This window comes from Megalobrama amblycephala, linkage group LG6, assembly GCF_018812025.1.
Source record: "Megalobrama amblycephala isolate DHTTF-2021 linkage group LG6, ASM1881202v1, whole genome shotgun sequence".
Classification (NCBI taxonomy): domain Eukaryota; kingdom Metazoa; phylum Chordata; class Actinopteri; order Cypriniformes; family Xenocyprididae; genus Megalobrama; species Megalobrama amblycephala.
This window is the reverse complement of record NC_063049.1, coordinates 36061066-36081479: the sequence shown is the minus strand read 5'-3', so window position 1 is coordinate 36081479 and position 20414 is coordinate 36061066. Positions and strand designations below refer to the sequence as shown.

The window sequence follows — 20414 nt, the reverse complement described above, 5'->3', positions numbered from 1 at the left end:
ATGGTAAATGTACAGAAAGGAGACTCTGAGGTTGACATAATATTTGAGCTTTGTTCTCTGTCCCATGATATTCTAAAAGCTGCTAGTAACACAGAGGGCCATTCAAGTCTCGATTACATTTTCCAAACTGACACTTATCCAAAATGACCTGCCAAATGCACACTCGCTCCTTTGATTGTGAGCAGGCCACTGAGGGAGGATCTTCAGCCAGCCATCTGTGCTGTGAAGAGCTGAGGCAGAAGTAAACATGGATTCAAGCACTCAACGGTTGACAATCAGTGACTATGTTGTATGACAACATCAAGAAAAGAAAACAGGGCTAATCCAGTTACAAAACTGAAATTAATTGAGTCATCTTTGTCTGTGGCTATATTCTAACAGACGAAAACGAAATGGAATATCCATAACCATAACAGGATGATAATTATATAAATATATAACAATATGAATATTGCTTATTAGCTTGATAAATCATTCTTTCCAACAGCATAATATTTTTAGAGCTAAATTTATATATTTTCTAAAGAAACTGAGATTGTAGATGCAAACTTTTGCTTTTCAATGCATTGCTATGCGATTACTAAGGTCTTCCAAAGTCATTTCACTTGGCAGCCATCTTTGAAACACCTCTCTTGGCATGCAAGTGCAGCTCCTATCTCTTTGAATGGGGAAACATCAAATTCTCCAAAGCTGTTCACCAAGCTTTCAATTAAATTTCATATTTGAAATCACCACTGAAATCTGACAACAACCGTCTCATAAATTTTGTTTCTAAACGCTCGAACCATGACCAAAAACTGTATTTTTCAGGCTGGATCAAGCTAATGTGCATGCGCTGTCCTCTTGTGTCTCATTTCGGAGGTGCGCGTCTGAGTTTCTATATGAACCGGAGCTTCTAACGACAGCTGCAGTGACGTGATGACTTTACTAATTGGCGATTGGCTCTTATTTAGAAGGCGGGACTTATTCCGCCATATTGCGCGTTTCACTTTCTCCCATTCAAAACAATACGAGTGACGCATCTTGTGTTATTCTATAGTTTTTGGGTCTTCTGAAATATTTTAGTGCATTAAGCGGTTGCTAGTGTCTTTTGGATGGTTGCTAGAGTGTTCTAAATACTCCATAATGCTACCTTCGAAGATAACTTCTTTTGGACAAAGTCGCATATATTCCTCATAGTGATGGCAATTCCAGAATGCAAGATCAATAAAAATATTATTCTAAGATGGTGGACATAGAGGTAGAAATGGCAATAAGACTTATTTTTCTTTCAGAACAGAACAATATTGACAAAAACAGTTAAATCTATACTAGAATTCATTTGAAAAATCCAAGATTGTGGACAATTAATTCAATACTGAACAATATTAATGGTTAAATCCATCAAAAATGAACAATTTTACCTAATATCCGTGCTAAGTAGATAATGTGTATTAGATAATATGTAGAGTATTATCCTTAGCTTAGCAACATGCTAAAACCAAACCGTATTGAAACTTTGAGTAGACAGATCACTAGGTTTCAGAACAGAGCTATAAAATGTATAAAAATGTGATATAGTCCTTAGTTGGCACCAAAACAACATAAGCTGTGTGAAACAGTGTTGCTATTGTTGTCTGTTTCTAGCCTCTCTATCTGTTCAGACAAAAACCTCTAAGCCCCGTTGGTCAGCACCTTGGAGAGCTCAAATTATTTTTCTTGTCAGCCCACACCACAGGCATTCATACTGGATGAATCAAACATCTCTGGGCAACAGCTCTGGCTGTTTCCATGCATCATTTTTACCTTCTTGGTCAACAGGTAATTTGTATGTTGCCAGGTTAGGCTGAAGTCTGATGAATGCCGCCAGGCACTGTTTAATCTGGGTTACGGTATCTGCTTTCTGCTCTAACTCCACTCTTTCAGCCCTGAGCAAGTGGGATATTTCAATCTCACCCGGTCTAACTTTTCATTACTCTTGCCAAAGGAGCAAGTGAATCACTTCACACCTTAAGGAACATAGCTCTCTTAGCTACCCGTTGAGTTCCCTAATGCTTGTAAGTCAGCAGGGCAGGTTTAGAAAGAATTGTGGGAATTCATGTGATTCATGGCCCCCGCTACACTGCCGACTTGGTGTATGGCCACTGTATTGATATTACTCAAACGTTCTAGTTAAAGGTTTGTTCTAAACCTTTAACACCATGTCACTATGCAAAAATGTCAGCCATGTTAATCAGAGGTTTTACATCCATGGTCAATTTCTACAAGGTACAAGGTCAGAAGAAAAAAACCTTTAGCTTGACACTAGAGCAGTACCCTCAAAGGTACACATTTGTGCCTTATTCACCCCTCAAAAGAGCATATTAGTATATTAAGGGAGTATTTTAAGGTAATATTTAAGGCTAATATACACCCTTTAGGAGTAGATAAGACAAATGTATACTTTTGAGGGTACTACCCCTTTGACAAGCTATTGTATCCCTAAAGGTAAAATTTTTGCTGTTTTTCTGAGAGTATATGTTGTACGCTGTGCAGTGCGTTGTGAGAGCACTCAAACAGAATCTGCGACTGATGGACATTCGAAAAGGTTAAAGGGTAAGTTCACCCAAAAATGAAAATAATGTAATTTATTACTCACCCTCATGTCGTTCTACACCTGTAAGACCTTCGTTCATCTTCAGAACACAAATTAAGATATTTTTTGATTAAATCCGATGGCTCAGTGAGGCCGGCAATGACACTTCCTCTCTCAAGATCCATAAAGGTACTAAAAATATATTTAAAACAGTTCATGCGAGTTCAATAGTTCTATCTTAATATTATAAAGCGACTAGAATACTTTTTGTGCACCACAAAAACAAAATAACGACTTTTCAACAATGTAGTGATGGGCTGATTTCAAAACACTGCTTCGGAGCTTTACGAATCAAATTTAAATAAAAAATCTCTTAATTTGTGTTCCGAAGATGAACGAAGGTCACAAAGGTGGAATGACATGAGAGTGGGTATAAATGACATTATTTTATTTTTTTTGGGTGAACTAACCCTTTAAATGGTCCTGAAAAAAAATTTTGGTCAAAAATGACCACATTGGAAATGAATGGGAGATGAATTCTACTGAAATCGTTTGGTACTGCGCACAAACAAATTCTTACTAAAAGCTTGTTTTTTGAGATATCAATCTCAAATTTGGAACAAAGCTTGTTTAGATTTATGGCTTTGGTTTTCTCACAGTTTTAGAGTAAAAGGTGTTTTGGAATATATACATTTCATATGAATATATATATATATATATATATATATATATATATATATATATATATATATATATATATATATATATAATTTATTTTATTTTATTTTTTTCAGTAATAATCTGCCAAGTTTCATCTTTAAAAAGAGACCAAACTTAAGTCTGTGCTCCAAAGCATTCAAGATTTTTGACAGTTTAAGTTGGAAATTTCATTTTCAGGTCCATGATCAAAATGTGAATAAATGGATTATAACTACTGCATAATTTAGTACCATAAAATCCCTTAAGAATACAAAATATTAAATAAAAAACATTATTGAACTAAAATATAGTACAATCATTTGATTGAAATAGGGTTAATTAACTACATGTACTTACTATAGGTTAGTTACTTACTATAGGGTTAGTTGCATGTATTTATGCATAATTTATAGTTATTACTATAGTAATTATATGTAATATATGTAACAAGGACCGTGTAAAAATTTTTTTACCAAAAATGTTAATTTTAAGACTAAAAATTCAAGATATAAAGAATGTTAAGCAAAATAACCGTCAGCAATTGGTCTTTTATCTGTGTTTGTACACCAAATTGTGATTGACAATTGGATACATTCCTTTCTTGCATACATTTAATAATTTATAGCCACCTTTACACTGCATAATGACTATGACTAAATGCAACTGCCTTGCTGCCTCTGTATCCAGTCAGTCAATTTATGGGCAGCATTTTTGTATGAAAGCACCGGTCCCACTTTATATGAAGTAGCCTTAACTACTATGTACTTACATAAAAAAATAAGTACAATGAACTTATTGGGATCATATTGAATTGCAGATTGAATTGAATTGCACTATTGCCGCTATTGAGGTGGGATACGGGTAAGGTTAGGGAAAGCTTTGGTGGTATGGGTAGGTTTAAGGGTAGGAGTGTAAGGGATGGGTCAACAGTGTAATTATAAATGTAATTACAGAAATTAATTACAGATGTAATTACATGCAGGTGTTTTTAAAATATAAGTACAATGTAAAGACATGTATGTACACAATAAGTGCATTGTATCAAATAATTAATTTAAATTTAAGTACATAGTAGTTAAGGCCACTTAATATAAAGTGGGACCAAGGCACCTTTTAAGAAAACTGATTTCAGGCAGGCTTCTGAGGCATAACGCCATGGCTAATGGTCTAGAACAAATTCAAATGGGTTTTAGAGAAAACCAAGCCAATATTTAAGTGACTAAAATGCTTATTACTTAATAGAAATTGAATCGATAAACTGGCATTGTTCGCACAATCAGACACAATTGTTTTCTTTCCACCAAGAGCCAAACCATTTGCACATGATTGTGAGATACCACGTAGTGAAGGAAACATCTATGGTTTTAGCAAAAAAAATCTTAGTCAACAAGACTATGCAAATACTGAATTCAGACGTGCCTTCACACCTCCATACACTGACTGCAAAAACAGACTTTTTCAAGTTATGAAAACAGCCTGTATTTTGAATCTTATGTGCAGCATACAGCAAACAAGATGCGTGCTGCCGAGTGTCATAATGATGGCAAAGTGTTGCAGTCTTATTTCCAAAAAAAACAAAACCTACCACCTAAGCGTCTTTTGATGCCTCGCAAGCACTGGTATATCCTTCAGGAAATGTGAATCTAGCTATCTTTAGTTCTTTTACTAGCAGCAATGGGATATGCCGTCTCCCTAAAACACATCAAATGAGGGGATGAAATAATTACATATTATTCACATGACAGGATAGAAAATGAAACTACCATTTAGCCTACATCTGAAACTATGACTCAGCCACCTGTTTGGTCTCCGTCTGGTCTCTAAGCTACATCTCTGCCCCATCCACCCGCTTGTCTCCGTCTGCAGACTAAGATCCAATTATCTTTTTCTTTCACCCATCCCCCTCTCCTCTCCTTCACACCCACTTTTCCTTTCATCTTCACAAGAATTCCTATCACCCTGAGAAGAAGAGGTAAAAGCTCGTCCTGCTCTCACCTGTAAAATGTCACAATGACATATTGTCAAAAGGTCACTCTCCTGTACTTACAGCCAATGGCAAAATGATGGTGTGCAGATTGCTCATTTTCACTTTATGTGCCAACCAGGGAGGGGGACAAGGTTCGCATTTTGACCTGACAGTCTATATATAGAGAAATTATCAATCATTTGTGGTGTTTGCTAAGCCAAACGAACCTAAATATGACATTTTACTATTTAAAGGGATAGTTCACCCAAAAATTAAAGGGATAGTTCACCCATTTACCCACCTTAATATTGTTCAAAACTGTATGTATATATTTTTCTACAAAAAACAATGGAGTTCAAAGAACACTGGACCCCAATGATTAAAAGAAATTATGAATATCTTCTTTTGTGTTTCACAGAAGAATGCATTATTGGAATAACATGAGGGTTAATTTTTTTTAATCTGACAGACAATAAGGGAACAGAATATCAGAGATTTGTGAAGGTGAGCTCTTTTGGCAAGTAGCCCCTAGCAACCACCTAGCAACACATTAAAAGCACCTTAGCAATCGAATAGCAATGCTTTGGGAGTAGAATTTCAACAGACATCTAGTTCTGTAGTGCAATAACAGCCTGCTGATGTGATTCTGTTTGGCAGCAGTATTGAATGTAGTAAATAAAATAGTAGAAATCTAAGTTTTGATGTAAAAAAAAATCTCTCTGTTAATGCAGTGAAGAGTGAGGTAGTCAAATTTATGATCCTACAGATCCCTAGAAATATGCATCAGGGGAAAATCAGTTGCTGCTACAAGCATTTCTGTTTTATTGCACTTGGATAAGAAAACAACCTACATGCTGACTTGCCATATGTTTTCTGTAGAGGTGCAAATTTTAACAAAATGAGTCATGACATATCCAATGCTGGTTCCAATATAAAACTTTTCTATTATAAACAACATCTTGGATTTCCAACCCAATGAGAACCCCTTAAAAAAATGACAGCAAACTACCCAGGGGCTGTCATCCTTGTCTGATTCCTAGAGTAACCCAGAATGCATCAGAATATGATGAGCCGTGGACATTCACCTATTCAGCTGTAATCATCCTCATGCAATTAGCCAGATGGGTGCCGTTTGTTTACAAGAAAAGGGTGGGGCGCAGGAGTGCGAATGAGCGCTAACAGCCCTAAAGGAGGGAATTGGGTCAAGCCTTCCTCAGACGGAGCTCACTGAATGACAAAACCCACACATATGGGTCAAACTCAAACTCCAAGTCAGTTATGAGTCAACATGCAAGGCAAGACAAATAAGGCATGCAACAACTCACCTGAAAGCGTTTCTTGGACCAGATTTTCTTCATGGCTTGGAGTAATCCTGGTCTTTTGTTGCGTTTAACCGAGGTGGGAGTGACGTTCTCTGGGAGCTGGGGATTCACGGTCAGACCCGGTGGTGACCTGATCGTATCGGTAGCATGATCAGAATCCAGCTTGTACTGCTGAAAAAGCCACTTAAGAAAGGAAACTGACTGGCAATTCACCTGCTGTAATTTCTCTGAGAACAAAAGTTCTTTCTCAAAAACTTGATTTTTCTGAGCATACTCCCTAAAAACTCAATTTTGTATTATAAAGTTGTTCCGCTGCAGATATTGCGCTGTTGTTGTTTCGGTTTAGGCAGCAGCTCGAACTAATACTAGAATAAAAAAACATTTGAGAAAAATGAACCTTAGCAGACAGCACCCCCTCAGTGCTTTAGGATTCCCAGAGGCAAATAATCAGAGCTGGCTCTAAAACGTCGTGTTGACCAATAAGAGCGCAGAATAATAAACCCAGCCAGCAGCAGCGAGCAAAATATTGTGTGTGTGGAGAGGTAAGCAGAGAGCGAGCGAGCAAGAGAGAGAAAGGGAGAGAAACCACTAGCCTGCACCGTTTCGGGGGAAGGGAGGAAAGAAGACAAAAAGAGAGAGAGAGGAAAGGAAAAACAGACAGAACGAGTGAGAGAGAGAGAATGAGTCAGTCCTATTGAGTCTTGCACTGGGGGATGCCAGTTGGCAAATCCTTTTTCATATCTCGTTTTGCTCCCCCCCCCCCCTTTGTCCCCCCTCACTTTTCTCGTTCTGTTGTGCACCAAGGCTGAACGCGCCTCTCCTGCCCAGCAGCAGCTCCAGTCGGGAGTCTCCTCACCCACTGCCTTCGTTTCATATTCAGGATCAATGCCCATGACGTCAGAGCAGCCTCCAGTCGATGCTGCTTTTTTGCAACCCACCATTGGCACATTTAAAAAATAATTTTAACATTTTTGTCTCCTTGCCTTCTTTATCCCCAAGGTAGAGGTTGGTGGCATGAACAAAATCTTATAAAGTTACTCATTGCATGACATATCACAGTAAATATCAAATTATAGTTCTTTTTGTTGAAGGTATACCAAAAAAAAATGATCCAAAAAGATAAAAAATATAAAGAAAGTCAACTGAATCTTCGATTGGAAATGGTAAACAATGCAAACTCTGATTCTTCTTGAGACTAAAGCCGCGGTCACATTTACCATTGTTCTGCAAATTTTTGCAGACGATATCCAGTCATTTTAATAGGAATCCACACGATTTGGAATTTTGCATGAAAGATTTCCCCACATAGATTTCCCAATGGGTTCAAGTTGGTCACACGGATTTGCCGCGTTGACCATCAGAAACTTGCTGAAAGTGACTTCTGTGTAGGGCTGTGACTAATGATTATTTTGGTAATCGAGTAATCGGTCGAATATTTTGATGATTAATCGAGTAATCAGATATTTTTTGTGGTAAGAAAAATAGACCTAGGCAAAGACCTAAGCCTTTAAAAATGACTTATATAATAACAATGAGGCATTAATATTTGGTTCAAATAAAATATCAAAAGCAAGTAATCATATGGTTTTATAGAACAACACTGTTTAAACAATCATCTTATGCACATTATGTGTCATGATCATGAGTTGGAGTGCCCTGTTTAGCCACCAGAGGGCACTCCAACATGGACTTTTGTTCACCTTAAGCCGAGTTCAGACTGCACGATTTTAGCCCCGATTTTTTTTTTTTGAGAAATCGCCGACAAATGCCCGAAATCACAGGCAAATCGGTGCTCGTTCACGTGAGTGACAATCACGCAGTGTGAATGAGCAAAGACGCAATCTGAGAGAATCGCCGACACCCGTGAGATATTTGGCATGCTAAATATCTGGACCTGTCTGCGATTCAAAATCCTGCTGTGTGAAAAGTGTTCTGACTGGAAACTACATCGGCGATGACCGACAGCCAATGAGAGAGCAAGATACAGAGCAGCGGGGAGTTCGGGGAGGAGTTATAGACCACAACATCAGCAAGCATGGCTTCATTCACATAAACATTACAATTCTATCAAACAGAACCAAAGCACAAACATTTGCTTGACCATCAACAGCAGCACATTGAAAAGTTATTTATTTACCTCCAACTCTCATTGCAGAACACACAATCCACAGTCTCCTCAACCGTTTCCTCCTCCATATTCTTCTTTTCTTTTTCTTGTTTTCGCTGCAAATCAGCGCACAGGTAATTCGTATTGCAAGCTTCTTGCGGGCTACCGTTTTTAATAATAATAATAATAATAACTCCGGTCTTGCACGCGTGATATCGCGTTGTTTCCTTGTCACATCTCGCGTGTTTTTGGTTGTGAAACGTAGTTTGTGTGCCAGACAGTTGTCGGCGATTCTTCCTATCATGCAGTGTGAAACCTTCTGTCGCCGATCCATCGTGCATTTTGAACACAGCAGCGACTGAATGCTGGCCAAGATAGTCATGCAGTGTAAAAAGAACAGTGACCCGACTGCTTTGAAAATCGTGCAGTCTGAACTCGGCTTTAGACTACATCACCCATAATTCACCTCCTGGACTCATTATCCTCTTTTCATTGCACTCAGCTGTTTTGTGTTTGTTCATTAATGTCCGTCTATTTATACTCAGTTGTTTCTGCCTTTGTTTGTGGTTCGTTGTATATTGTTACATGCACTTTTGTATTCCTGGCTTTTTGTAGACTGTTTACGTGGAGTTTGACCCTTGCCTGTTATTGGATTTACGACCTTGGATTTCCCTATAATAAAGCTGCGCTTGGATCCCTACATCTTGTCTGTGCATTCCGTGACATTATGTATTATAACAAATGCCTGCAGAGGGCGCCAACAGCCTGTTGTTGTTACACTTTACAGCAGATCAAATCCTTGATTAATATTGGCCAAACGACATTTAATTCAAGTGTTTACTTAATCTTTAATATTTGGCCACATATTGACGTATTCTCCTGTTTTGGCGTAGGTTTATAAATGATTTACCTTACAAATCTGATGAAATGGCGCACACTGTGTTCCCAGATGAACTTTATAAGCAACCCAAACTCATAGCATTTGCAGATATGGAGTTTGAGAGCGCTCCACACAAATGATAACAGTTTGTGTAAAGCAGCATTTACTGTGAACGGAGCATCTCTGATACGCACGCAACCTACTCGGCATGTAAATAATTAAATAGCATTTATATTAAACCCGCACGGCATATATTTATTTAATTGACACGCAGCCTTTGTGAATTCACAGTAGCACTATTCTATAGCATGGTTTAAATGGTTTTTACACATCGTGCAGAAAATGGTCTAATAATGCAGTTCATGGATTCTCGTCTGTGGAATGCATCACTTCCGATATTTTGCCAGTTACTCGACAAGGGTAAATTGTAATCAAGGATTTATTAAAATCAAGTACTCGAATTTAAATCGAGGAATCGTGACATCCCTACTTCTGTGTGAGCGGTTTCATACATTGCTACTATTGACAAGACAAAAGACAATTTGCCAATGAAGTTTCAGTAATGTGATTGCACCTTAACGAATATTTTCAGTCGTGCTTCTAACTTACCCTGTCACGATAATACCCAATAACAATATGGTACACCCAATGAATTGAGCCCAACTAGAACCCCAAAGCAATAACTCCTTAAAATTTTCTGTTTACATCTTTTTTATACACTTACATTTTGCAGCAACTGTTCAGCATGCTAGTTTAACATATCACTGACATTGAACAACAAGCTAGCCTCTATGCAAACTTACCCTACACTATTTACTAAATAAAATAAATAAAGATAGAAAAGCAGCTTACACAGCAACTCAGTCCTGATCTTGACTTGGTTGGGACATGTCATAGTCTGTATTTGACATTATTCCACATTTCGTCATTCATTTGACCTGTAAGTACCGTAAAGCAGTCCTTCCAACTAATAGCTGCAGGAATATATCTACCACGGTCTAAATGATATATCAAAACACATACTGCTGTCATGCATGTATGTATATCGTCATGCAGCAGAGCCCGAGCTTAAGATGTCAACTCAATCCTCCCATTTCCCTCTCCAATAGTTCAAAGTAATTGATGTATTTAAGTTTATTAAAAGGTTTATTCGAATTTGAATCCCTTGGACAGAAATCAAATATCTTTAATGAGAAGACTGAGGCAATCATGTGCAGCTTTAGATTTGCATAATGAAATCATGAATTATAGAGTCTTGCACCTGCGATGTTAGCAAAGGGGGAGGCACATTGATTTTGAGCTCTTTAATTTCACGAAAGCACGCGATCCATAACTGTACTACCAATACAGCAGCAAAGTGCATGTTGTACAACAAAAACTCACTCAAAAATACATTGAGAAACAGATTGTGGTCTGTGACGTGGCCACTGAAATGGATTGCCATTTTTCATAGCCAAAGTGCTCTCATTATACAGGCCGATGCCTGCTGAGGCAGAACATCAAGGGGGTTGTGAGAGAGCCAGACACCTGAAACATTCTCTTATTCATTCTAATTAGCTGTCACTGTTTGTGTCTAAAATGACCCAGGTGAATGGTTGCTTTCCTTCATTTCTGTGGTGTTGTCCACACCTGGGTCTCTTTTGTTCTAATGCATTGCATGTCAAGCCAACATGCATACAATTACAAACAGACTAGAAGAGAATTTGGTGCACAAAAACACATTATCTACATATAAAAGGTACTGATAATGCACAAATCACTGAAAAACTACTTGATTTGTTTATAACCACCTTAATGATTATTAGTATAGTTGATCAGTCATGAAACATATAATTCTTCTGTTTTAAGTTAAAATGAAGTCAAAACTGACCCTCTTTATATTCACAAGGCACATTCCTTATCAAACTGCCTCAAACAACATTCATTTTCATCTGATATCACAAATCCCTCTTATTTTTCTTCCCATTTTAAACACCCACTTCATGACATCAAACAAATCCTGATGTATAAATGTCCCTGTTTCATGCAAAATACACCAGTTAATAAAAGTTTAATGGGTAAGCATTGGGGATGCAATATTAGATTTTTTATTATTATTATTTCTCTATATTAGCCAATATTGTATATCAAATTGTGCATGTAACAGTTAGATTAACTACACCATCATTGGTTTTTCCAACATGTTTTTCTTTTTTTTTTGTTCAAATAAATGCAGCCTTGGTGAGCATAAGAGATGCATTTCAAAACATTACTGGCCAAAAAAAAAAATTATACCAAAAGTTATAATTTAACATTTGTAACATTTCAAGTTTTATAAATAAACGTTAATACAAATTAATGGATAAGAATTAACAATGAACAATAGTATAAACCAACATTAACCAAGATTAATAAATACTGTTAAATAATGTTGCTCACAGTTGGTTCATGATACCTGAGGCATTTACTAATGTTAACAAATTGAATAAAATCAAAATAGAGATTTGTTTATCAGTATCAGTCAAATTTATGCTGCATCCCAATTCGCCTACTTATAAAAGTATGTACTGTTTTTGTAAAGAAAAAGTACATACTTTTGAGTGCGTAGCAGAAGAGTATGCAAGCTTTGGACATACTACCTCATCATAATTGCGTCTTTAACGGACGTTCTGTCACTTAGTTACGCAACCTGTAACTGTTTAAACTACCCTGTCAATCATCTTGTCACAGTTAAAATCCTCCACATTCAATTAAATTTAATTTCCTACTGTTTCGGAGAGAAATGTAGTCGCACGTTGATCTGCCAGTCATGGGTCTTTCATGCAGAGAACTCTCCTCATCTTTGCATAATGATGCATTTAAAAGTTAATGACCAAACGCATCGTTATAAAAGTTCACAATGCTGTTGCAGATGAAATAAAATGTGGATAACGTTTAATAAATATCTTTTCTTCACGTTAGATACTGATTATTAATCATTCAAGCCCCTTTATCTTAACCGCTCTGCTTAACCGTCGGTCTTGCACATCCGTCATGTTTGTAGTTTTTGAACACTTTTATTCGTAATCATCGTCCACAGCGCAATGTGTTATGGGCAATATTAGCCGTTAGAAGTGTGCACGGATCTGCACTTCGAATACTAACCGGAAAAAGTAGACCATCCGGGTATCTTTGGAATACTCATTTCAACATACTACGATTTGGGACATACTAATTCTTATTTCGAATACTATTTAGGACGGATAGTATGCGAATTGGGACGCAGCATTAGAATGGCATTTCATGTTGACTTTCAAACTGTTTTTCTCAGATGTGTGCTGTGATGTGAACAGCATTGTTACAAACTAGACTGCCAATTGACCTAATCTCATTCTAAACACATTTTCTGTGTCTCTTTCTTCTGTCTCTCTATTTATCCATCTCTTCAGCCCTCGCTCTCTTTCTGACAGACAGTGGTCAATATCTGAGGGACCACTACAGCTCTCTCTTTTCCTTGTTTCATGGATCTCATCGATCGGTCTTAAGAACAATTATAAGGCTCAGCTCTGTTCCTCCTGGTGTCACACAGCTAACACACACGTGTGTTGTTTTCACCTGTAAAACTCCCACATACCTCACTGACGCTAGCCGAGACATGAATCATGGTGCTGAATGCCAACTGTTCCGATTTAGGTCACACACAGCTGACTTAGTTCCAAAAATGTGTTAGATTACACACATTTACTAGACTAAAAAAAAAATTGTCAATCTAAGTCAATTATTTATAAACAAGTTTTTTTTTTTTTTTTTTTTTTTACACAATAAGCATTACCATTCAAAAGTTTGAGAAAAGAAGCTTTGGAAAAAATTAATCATTCTTGGGGTGATTTTGTAGGTGAGTGAATATGCATAGAAAATAACGAAACAAATTACAAGCATAGATAAATAGAACAAAGATACAAATGAAATAACTAGTGCTTTATATTTTTGAGGTAAGTCTAACAGTATTCAGGTACAGAAATTGAATAAATCAAATGAATAATCAAAATAACACTGCATAGTCTTCACTGTATAAATTAAATATAATCTGTGTTAAAATTGAAAGTGATTTTTCTCTTTGTCTTTTGTTGTTTGATTAACATTCACAACACAGAAAGCAGCAGGAATATTAGGCTGCTGTCACTTTAAGAGCAAATGTGTGGATCCAAAATACTGTTAAGGCCGGGACACACCAACCCGACTAGCGGCAACAAAAGCAGACGGTGTTGATGGCTGCGTCGGGGAAAAAAAATATGTGCTTGAACACAACGAGCCGACTGTCAACTAACACGTGCATAATATATTTGTCTATATTCGTCATTCAAAAATGGAAAGCGAAACTTAGACTGCATGTATACAAACCATAAACAAAGCAGCACTTGCTTATCATTTTGAATATCAATCATACCAATCATGTTTTTTTTTTTTCACTCCGCTCATGTTATTATGAAAATATTTGTGCATTCGAGTGCTCAAGAAAGATGACAAAAAATTAGAACAACCTTCTGTCTGTGCCGTCATGACTTAATTGCTTGCTTTCATACTTTTGCTTATATTCTCGTGAACTGACTGGTTTGCTAAACTAAACAGTCAATCAGAGTTCTCTCTTTCGCCGACGGCCCGACGGTGATTCAACATGTCGAATCGGCCGAAAAAAAGCCGACAAGGACCAACTTCAGGCGACGTTATGGAACGCACTGAGGAAACTTAGTCGGCTGCCCGACTGCCGATCGTCGGCTTGGTGTGTTCCGGGCTTTACACGGTTTTCTTTCTCAATTGTTTAGTTCACTTAAGCCATAATCAACTGTGTTTACAAGGGTACTTGATGTTTTATGTGCATGTTGACAATATTTTTTACATGTATGTGTCCGCTTAGTGTGTGTGTATGCGCAAGCGAGTGCCCACAGAAAATAGCCGCAGTTTCGAATTTGAATCTTCATGTGCTCAAATGGTTTAAAATCGCTTGAATGTTTAAACTGACAGGACCTAAAACATGTCCAAATGATAAACTTTCATTGTATGATGGTCAAACTTTGCAATTAAGCCGAGAATAACATGCGTTTTGAACCTGTTGTGTCTGGTGCGTACGGATTAACCATCCCTATACTTGACATCGCACATCCTGTGATGTGACTACCGCGGATGCGCACATCGCGATTTCAGTGCTAAAACAATATATCATGCAGCCCTATTTCACAATATTACAGATTTTTCTGGTCAAATAAATGCAATCTTGCATAAGAGATTTTCAAAAACAAAACAAAAAATCTTAGAGACTCCAAATTTTTGAATGGTATAGTGAAAGTAAATAAGACAAAACCTCACAGAATTAGCTTAACATCACTGCTCTTATGAGGATCCCCTGAATAAACACTGTGACATTGAACCAAAGGGAGGCAGAACTGTAGTGTGATTGCATCTCGTTCCAGTTTGTTTTCCAGGATGACTCATTTTAGCACTTTCAAAGAACAGCCACTTTGATTATCAGACAGGCTGTCTTGCAACCTCTTCACTCATAGCTGCAATCGCCCAGCGGGCAGTGAAATAATGGCTTCCTATCTTAATGTGAATGGCACACTATACCAAGTCAGAGTTATGTAAAAGTGATTAAAGCAAGCAGTGAGTCGTCCTCCAGGAGTCAGGACCAAGTACCCACTGCACATCCACGGTTAGATCAGCAGGGCCTCCTATTCCCCTCTCCCCGGGGGACCATCTAATGAAATGTGGAGCAATTCCAGAAGCCCTACACGCACAGTGTAATAAACAAAACGACTCTATTTAACAAGAACAAGTCACATAAATCACAGGGCCTGGGCACTTCTGCAGTGCATTTACGTGTGTTCTTGTGATGGGAGTGACAAACAGGAAGATCAGGCTAAAATAATAATATTGAAAAAATGATTTACTCATCTTAGTTTTGTGAAACAAAATGAATTGTTCAGAAGCATCTGGGTGGGCATGTGCTCCATCAGTCTGAATAGGCATGAATGGATAAAACAGTAGCTCAGACACTCTGCCTTCTTTTGAGTTTCAGAGAAGAAAGAGAATAATACCTGGGCTGGAATGACTTGAGGGTGTGTAAATGATGACAATTTTCCTTTAACCTGGTCTAATGAAGGATGGAGCCAGACATAATCATGTCTTTATTAATTCCATACACACACAATCTGCAGATAAAAAGCCTTCTGCCTCTCTGAACACAAATTTATTTGCAACATGCCAGGCTGCAAGAAGAGTCAGAATGTAACTGGGGTGAAATAACAGTCAAAAGGCATTACTACTGTGGTAGTACCATGATATTGGATATATATTGCAATCTGATATGTACCATGGTCCTGAATGAAGATATTTTAATATTTTTGAAAGAAGTCTCTTATGTCACAAAGACTGCATTATTTGATTTCAAAAATACAGTAAAACATTTAATAATGTGAAATATTACAACAATTTACTTTTTTCTATTTTAAAGGGTTAGTTCACCCAAAAATGAAAAAAAATGTAATTTATTATTCACCCTCGTGCTGTTCCACACCCGTAAGACCTTCGTTAATCTTCAGAACACAAATTAAGATATTTTTGTTGACATCCGATGGCTCAGTGGGGCCTGCATAGCCAGCAATGACATTTCCTCTCTCAAGATCCATTAATGTACTAAAAACATATTTAAATCGGTTCATGTGAGTACAGTGGTTCAATATTAATATTATAAAGCGACAAGAATATTTTTGGTGCGCCAAAAAAACAATATAACGACTTATTTAATGATGGCCGATTTCAAAACACTGCTTCAGGAAGCTTTGGAATGTTATGAATCAGTGTGTCGAATCATGATTCAGATCGCGTGTCAAACCGCCAAACTGCTGAAATCACGTGACTTTGGTGCTCCGAACCGCTGATTTGACAAGCTGATTCATTATGCTCCGAAGCTTCATGAAGCAGTGTTTTGAAATCTGCCATCACTATATAAGTCGTTATTTAGTTTTTTTGGTGCACCAAAAATATTCTCGTCGCTTTATAATATTAATATTGAACAACTGTACTCACATGAACTGATTTAAATATGTTTTTAGTACATTAATGGATCTTGAGAGGTTCAGTGACATTGCTGGCTATGAAGGCCTCACAGAGCCATCGGATTTCAACTAAAATATCTTAATTTGCGTTCCAAAGATTAACGAAGGTCTTACGGGTGTGGAACGGCATGAGGGTGAGTAATAAATGACAGAATTTTCATTTTTGGGTGAACTAACCCTTTAATATATTTTAAAATGTAATTTATTCTTGACACCATTAGACTCTGGGCCCAAACTTTGGAGAAGCTCACAGTTCGACTTTCAGGCTGGTTTGAATGTCAAGATTTTTGTATGGATATATTTCTTTTACATAATCTGTAGTACATGTATAGTCTTGCGTATATTTTAAATCATATTATGTCTCAAATATTTGTTTTCTGTATCTGTGTCATTTACTCTTCAGTGTAACTGTCCATATATATATATTATTTATTATATATATATTTTTTATTGATTTATTTTATTTTATATTTTTTCACTGTTATTTTGATTTTTGCTTACTGTTGTAATGGCTGATTGTTTGTCTTCATCATTTTGTATGTTAAAACGATATCAAAACAACAATAAAAAATTGATTAAAAATAAATGTAATTTATTCCTGCAATGGCAAAAGTGAATTTTTAGCATCATTACCCCAGTCTTCAGTGTCACATGATCAATCAGAAATCATTCTAATATGCTGATTTGGTGCTGTAAAAGAATTGTTTAATTAATCATAACTAACATTTCTTTTTCTTGCAGGCTTAACAAAATATACCAACACTTTAGCCAAAGTTAGTGTGTTGAAATAACAGAAACATATGGACATGGCTAGACGGCAAACTAAATATAATAACCCCATGACTTGAGTAATGAGCTGAAGTAATCAAAAAAACAAATTTGCTTTGCCAGTAACTGGGGAGGGGGAGTGGAGGGGTGAATTTGCACATATGTAGAACCAATCATATTCGAGAAGAGTGATGTAATGAGTCATGTTACTTTGATATGTACCTATTCTATATAAACTGCGGTATTCTTTTTGCAGGTGGGATACTCTGCGATTGATACAAGATCCTCCTCCCTGTGATTAAAGCATATTCAAAGGCATTGTCTGGAGTCTGTCAGGTTAGTGGAGCACTAGAGACATTATTCCCAAGTGATAGTGTTCATAGGGGGCGAGACATAGTCAGACTCAGAGTGAAGCTCTTAGGCATCTGGAATTACCGATGCAGTCAGGTAGCTATGACTCTTAGGCATCTTATGCGGTCAGAATATAATTCTTAGACATCTGAGTTTTCCAATGCGGTCAGAGTATCTATACTTAGGCATCAGGGGTCAGAGTGGGACTCACCTGAGGATAACATGATGTCGGGGACACCTGGTTTAACTTAAGTGAAAGTGACGTGATGTGTAGCCAAGAATGCACTGCAAAATATGCTTTTCTTACTTAGATTTTTTTGTCTTGTTTCTAGTCCAAATATGTAAAAATTCTTAAATCAAGATGCATTTTCTAGACAAGAAAACTTATTGTCTTGTTTTCGGTTTAAATTATGATTATTTTGCTTACCCCATTGGCAGATTATTTTGCTTGTTTTAAAGGTGCCATCGAACATTTTTTTACAAGATGTAATATAAGTCTAAGGTGTCCCCTGAATGTGTCTTTGAAGTTGCAGCTCAAAATACAACAGATTTTTTTTTTATTAATTTTTTGAACTGCCTATTTTGAGGCATAGTTAGAAATGCGCCGATTCATGCTGCGGCCCCTTTAAATCGCGCGCTCTCCGCCCCCCTCCTGAGCTCTCGACTCTATCACTGCATAAACAAAGTTCACACAGCTAACATAACCCTCAAAATGGATCTTTACAAAGTGTTCGTCATGCAGCATGTCTAATCGCGTAAGTATGGCATTTATTTGGATGTTTACATTTGATTCTGAATGAGTTTGATAGTATGCTCCATGGCTAACAGCTAATGCTACACTGTTGGAAAGATTTATAAAGAATGAAGTTGTGTTTATGCATTATACAGACTGCAAGTGTTTAAAAAATGAAAATAGCGACGGCTCTTGTCTCCGTGAATACAGTAAGAAACGATGGTAACTTTAACCACATTTAACAGTACATTAGCAACATGCTAACGAAACATTTAGAAAGACAATTTACAAATATCCCTAAAAATATCATGTTATCATGGATCATGTCAGTTATTATTGCTCCATCTGCCATTTTTCGCTATTGTTCTTGCTTGCTTACCTAGTCTGTTGATTCAGCTGTGCACAGATCCAGACGTTAATACTGCCTGCCCTTGTGTAATGCCTCGATCATGAGCTGGCATATGCAAATATTGGGGGCGTACATATTAATGATCCCGACTGTTACGTAACAGTCGGTGTTATGTTGAGATTTGCCTGTTCTTCAGACGTCTTTTAAACAAATGAGATTTATATAAGAAGGAGGAAACAATGGTGTTTGAGAACTCTGGTGTTTGAACTCTTGTTATTCAACTATGCTGAGGTAAATTCAATTTTCAATTCGATGGCACCTTTAAGGAAAAACTCACTTAATTTTGACTTATTTTTTCTGAAAACAAGAATTTTTACTTGTCTAGAAAATGCGTCTTGATTTAAGAATTTGTACATATTTGGACTAGAAACGGGACAAAAAATCTAAGTAAGAAAATCATATTTAGCAGTGTCCCATACTCGGAATTTGTGCTCTGCATTTCACCCATTCGAGTGGTGAAAACACACACACCTGGAGCAGTGGGCAGCCATTTTTGCTGCAGCACCCAGGGAGCGATTGGGGGCTCCATTCCTTGCTTCCTTGTTCATTCACTCACCCCACCTAAATTCCCTGCCGGTACTGAGACTTGAACCCACGACCTTCGGGCTACAAGTCCGACTCTCTAACCATTCGGCTACAACTGCCCCAGTCAGGTGCGTAGGGGAATTTGTACCACTGTGCTACAAGAAAAAATTCTTGTACTTCTTAATATTTTATAATATAAAATATTTTCCCTTTTCTACCTACATTTTACATTCCTCTTACTTTTCAACCTCTCAACTGCATTATCAGTGTGGTTGTAATACAATGCTAGTATTTTGTAAATGATGTGCTTTTTTCAAGTCTGTGAGATTTGGGGAGGGGGGAAAAAAGAAAAGGAAAATATCATGTGAGGGTGTTGACGCTTACACTGACAAATATCTCAAACGAACAACGGAATAAAGCACCATGGAGACAAAGATCCTGTTCTCCACTGCAGAATGGCAGCAAACCACAGCAGATGGTTCTCTCTCAGCCTGCTTGTGCCTCGCAGACACTCTGCAAAAAAAAAAAAAAATGATCGAAGCAAATCTGACTTAATCATCCCTTACAGTAACTGAAGCTGGGAGGTTAATGTGCTGAGTGCAAAGGAAATGGTGTGGTGATAGTGGATGGTTTTCCTTTACAACAAGCAAGTCGGAGTCCACAGTCATTTTGGATGATGATGATGATTGGGTAGTTGCTCTAAAGTACCCACAAACAGTGTATTTTTGTCACAGCTGCTGATTGTGGTTAACTAAGAAGATTTACTGGCCATGAAACTATACTTAAAGTAATAGGTCACCCAAAAAAATCCATATAATGAAAGTCAATGGTGCCCAATATTTTTTGGACCTTAATATTTTTTTACGATCCTCAACTGGATGGAACTGAAATAAATACTTTGATTGTTGCGATCCTATCAGACTTATGATAGCAACCTGAATCGTAACAAAGCACTGTTTGCCAGAGGAGAACTGGCCCCCTGACTAAGCCTGGTTTCTCCCAAAGTTTTTTTTTGTTTTTTTTTTCTCCA

The 20414-nt window shown here is 37.3% G+C and overlaps 1 protein-coding gene across 4 annotated transcripts in view; it reads right to left on the bottom strand.

Annotated features, from left to right (window-relative positions):
• Positions 1-20414, bottom strand: part of spegb (striated muscle enriched protein kinase b) — a 95814-nt gene that overhangs the window by 59159 nt on the left and 16241 nt on the right. For 2 of the 4 annotated variants that reach the window (XM_048194386.1, XM_048194387.1), the window contains exon 1: positions 6545-8264. The exons of 1 other annotated variant lie outside the window; for it this stretch is intronic. In XM_048194386.1, the coding sequence (XP_048050343.1) occupies positions 6545-6577 (33 nt within the window). In that variant the 5' untranslated portion in view covers positions 6578-8264. Of the gene's footprint in view, positions 1-6544; positions 8265-20414 lie in introns of those variants that run through there. One more of the 4 variants, XM_048194388.1, reaches the window with a different exon arrangement.